We start from the raw sequence: 4,106 nt of genomic DNA on the forward strand, positions 1-4,106 counted from the left end.
TATCCTTTATTCAAAGGACTGATAAAAATATCCAGGCAGTTGAATAATCTGTCAAAGACAGAATAAGATCAAAACCCACTGAGATATGAAAATGCATGATTATGAAAGAAGTATGTTTTCCCATCAAACTTTTAAGGTGAAGTTATGAGCAGTGTTTTCTGTTGCTTTCTTTTTTATTAGGATGGACAGATATGGAGGTTGTCCTTCATGAACCAGCAAAGTGTATAAACCACTGCAAATTGTAGCATGTAATGAACGCAGCAGTCCAGTAAGCGCTCCAGAGATAACAGTGGCAAAGAACTGGTGCAGGAAGTTTCTGTTTCTTTCCTGTTAGTAGGTTTCAGATAACAAATTAATCTCAAAAGAGATTATGACTATCTTGAAGAGTTAATGAGTATCTCAAAATTGTCTGCTTCTTGTAATTGTCCAAAGGCCAATTGATCCTGCAGTATATAAAACACTGATGCGTGAAGATGAGAAGCAGATCTGAGACAGACAGCAAACAAACAACACACGGGAGCTCAGTGCTGTGTCTGTGGGGAAAGATGAAGAAGTTTGTTTTTTGCTTCATTCGTGTTTCTGTGCTTTTGCTCAGTTTCTCCATCATTTGTCTGGGAGTCCTTTGCATTTACACCAGTTCCTCTGTGTGCAGATGCGAGAACAACAAGCTGGTTGTTTATTTCCTGTTAGCTGTGGGGTTCTTGCTCCTTGTGGCTGGCATTTTCTGGAGCACAGTCCATGAAGCCATGAAATATAGGGGCTTCAGCAGCATCTTCATGAGAAATCTCAGCCTTAGAGAGCTCCGTGTCAGCACCATAGACAGGTATGTGTTACAGTACTGGTACCAATGAATGGGGGGGAGAGATGCTGTTTTTTAAATGTACTCTGAGAAGAAAAAAGCAATACAAGGTTTTCATCAAAAAAAAAATCCATCTTAGTATATTGCGATGGAGGGAAATTTTACTTTTTTTTTTTTTTTTAAAACAGACATCAATCTGTGTAATACACACTGGTGCATAATGTAAGGCTTATTCTTGAAAACAGGACAGGTCGCACAGAATAGTGCAAATCCATTCATGGGGAGAGCAGGTGCAACTGCGCTGACATCAGTGGCGATCCCAGGGGAACCTCTCTAGTTTCACCCCACCAGACAGCTCAGGATGTGCTGCTGCAGGCTGTGTTCTCATAGTGCTTGTTCTAGCCATATTGCTCAATGGTGTGTGCAACGAGCTGCAGCTTCCCATATGGCCCTAGCCAACGTTTTCTTGCATAATTGTCCCTGTTATTTCTGAGCGAAGTCTGGTGCTCTGAGAGAGAGAGTTTCTTAAACTGATTGGTGCAAGGCCTGACAAAGTTTTTAACAGGGTCACTGCATACAGATTACTTTCCCCGGACCGTTGAGGAAACGCTATCAGAAACACTGGCAATGGGTGCTCTGAAAGCACTCCAGGTACAACATTTAGCACATTTTGGTGAGATAAGCAGGAACATGCAATACATATTTTAAAAGTGTGGAAAACAATGATTATTGTAATAATAAATAAGTTACTAATTTAACGTACTTCAGACAACGACCACTCTTTTTTTTTTTTTCCAAATCAAGCTTTTCTCTGGCACTTGCTGAAATACTTACATGTGTAAGAGTCTGTATGCCAGGGGTGGGAACTCCCATGGTGAAGGCTCTTGTTTCTCTGAATTTTGTGTTTTAATAAAAGATTTTGGAGAAAGACACAGGTAATTACCCCAGCTATGCTGGCTCTTTTGTACTTACATATTGCACTGACCCAGCCCTGCTTAGGTTTCCACTTACAGCTTAAGCCTCAGCTAAACTCTGGAAACACAGCAGACATCACCAAGCTCCGTGAGACAAATCATGTTTCACCTCCACATGCTTCATGTTGGCTTGCTGTGTTTTCAGGCCAGACTTCTACCCGCCATCCTACGAGGACAGCACAGATCCTGAAAAGCAGACCTTCCCATTGCCAGCAGTCTCCACACTGAAGGAGCAAGAAGTCATCGACATCCCCCCGCCGCTGTACAGCAAGCGCAGCACGGAGTCCGCCGGTGAAAATACTGAGGGAGAGCAGCCCCCACCCTATGAATTAGCTGCTGGCCAGGACTCGAGCCCAGGGGGGGAGCCAAATACTGGTGCACCCACTCAAGATGTTTGCTGACAGCGTGGAGGCTGCCAAGGGACCTCCAAGAGAGTAGGGGAGACATGGACAGAGGTGTGTGTCGGTGCTGCCTGATGCTGCACCACAAGGCCGCCCCAGAAAAGCACTGACTGTCCTGGTATTTGGGTGAAGTTGGAAGGGTGTATGTAAAAAGTTGCTCTGTGTTTCAAAGCAGCAGGAGGGTCTCCATCCCGCAGGGGTTTGCTGAGCGAGGAGGTACCTCCCGTCGTGGTCACCGTGCTCGTTCAGCTGGGAACAGACACCCTAGCACCATGCTCTGTGTGGCCATTCAGCCTGCAGGGCTCGGAGCTGCCACAATGCTTACAAGAGAGCAAACAAGCTGTCCACAGCATTCAGAAAACCAGGAGGTAAGGTGCATATCAGAGGAGATGTGCTTCATTGTTACTGCACAGCCTGAGGGAAGCACCCACTGGGGATTGCTGCTCCCCTGGTGCATCAAGGACAGACCCCATCCCTACCCCCAGGCGTGAGGGTTTGCTGCTCTGATGGTCTGTGCCTCTAAATGCTGTGTGAAATTGCAGATTCTTCGGGGAAAAATGTAACACTAAATGGGTCTGAGAGCCAGAGTCAGTCGCTGTCAAGGTCAATCAGAAATCATCTATCGGTTTCATTGGAACTATAATAATAGTGCAGTTTTAAAGCTTGATACCAAAGCTATTCTACCCAAAAGGCACAATGGGCTTTGCTGGTGTCTGAGATTTTCAGCAGGATACAGAAATATGCCTGCAAGACTGCCATTCTTACAGAATCAAAGGATATACTGTGAGAATCATACTCAACAGAAAAAAAAAGATACCACTGCTTAATATTTTGTTTTTTGAAATGGCCATAAATGAAAAGCCCAACTAGCTACTTTCATTTTCATAAAACATCTTATTGCTTTTCTGCCTCTCATACAACAGAGGTACTATTGAGATAGGAACTGACGTACTGTATCTTAGAAAAGTCAATGTCACAGGCAATAGGAGTAATTTCCTATGCTGCTAGGTGGATGCTAGTCATGGAGCTTTGTGCTGCTATCAATCTTAAAATGTCTTCTGCCTTACAAGGAGTTTTGGCTGTAAATCCTCATTTGTGTTTTTTTAACATTATCTGATTTGCAAAACCTATTAATTCATGAGCTTTTGTCTGGAATTTTTAACATTTACAGTAATTGAATATTTTTGTAATATATGTCTTTGAAGCTACTTGTTTTATTTTGGGGTAATAATAGCAGGTATTTTACTATGGATTTCATTAATAAATTTTGTATTTAAAACCAATACCATGTCATGTATTTACTTACATGATACAAGATGTTCATGATTCAAGAAAAGCATACAGTAGGAAACTTTAGTACACATCCTAACTGCTAAAGGACAACCCTCTTTATGCCCACAGCTCCTCAAAGGGAATGGACAACTGTGGCAGGAAGACCTGCTCAGGCTCATTCTTCCGAGCTGTCTTTAAACACAGTTGCTTCTGCTGCTACTTATTCAAGAGCTGTGAGAACTAAAAGGTGGGTCCTGTATCCCGTTTCTGATACAAGTGGCCCCATGGTTAGGGAAAGAGTACCGGAAAGAGGACAGGCTTGGACTCATCCTTCCTCTGTAACATGGTTCCTTCCTTCCGCAAAATCACAGACAAAAGTTTGCATCCAGTCCACTGTAGTCTGTAATTCCAAATAACAAGAAAATGTTATGGAGGTTCACCCATTTGGACCTTCAACAGTGACTATAACTGGAGCCTTGCTTCTGGTTGCAAAAGCAGCTAATCGGAAGAGCTTCCAGATGCCCATATGCCACAAGAGAAAAAGTTTAACATTAAGTTTGCATTTACACTAGAAATGCAAAGCATATTGTTGGTGGTGATAATGGTCAAGTCCAGAGAAGTGAGGAATTTTTTCTTCCAAAGAACTTAATCTCTTATGGG

At 43.0% G+C, this 4,106-nt stretch overlaps 1 protein-coding gene across 1 annotated transcript; it reads left to right on the forward strand.

Annotated features, from left to right (window-relative positions):
* Positions 1-488: 488 nt before the first annotated feature.
* Positions 489-3,455, forward strand: TMEM252 (transmembrane protein 252). The gene is made up of 2 exons (XM_035565870.1): positions 489-823; positions 1,919-3,455. The coding sequence occupies exons 1-2, from the start codon at positions 546-548 to the stop codon at positions 2,172-2,174; spliced, it is 534 nt and encodes a 177-aa protein (XP_035421763.1). The 5' UTR covers positions 489-545; the 3' UTR covers positions 2,175-3,455.
* Positions 3,456-4,106: the final 651 nt, after the last annotated feature.

The sequence above is a fragment of the Cygnus atratus genome, chromosome Z (assembly GCF_013377495.2).
Source record: "Cygnus atratus isolate AKBS03 ecotype Queensland, Australia chromosome Z, CAtr_DNAZoo_HiC_assembly, whole genome shotgun sequence".
NCBI lineage: Eukaryota > Metazoa > Chordata > Aves > Anseriformes > Anatidae > Cygnus > Cygnus atratus.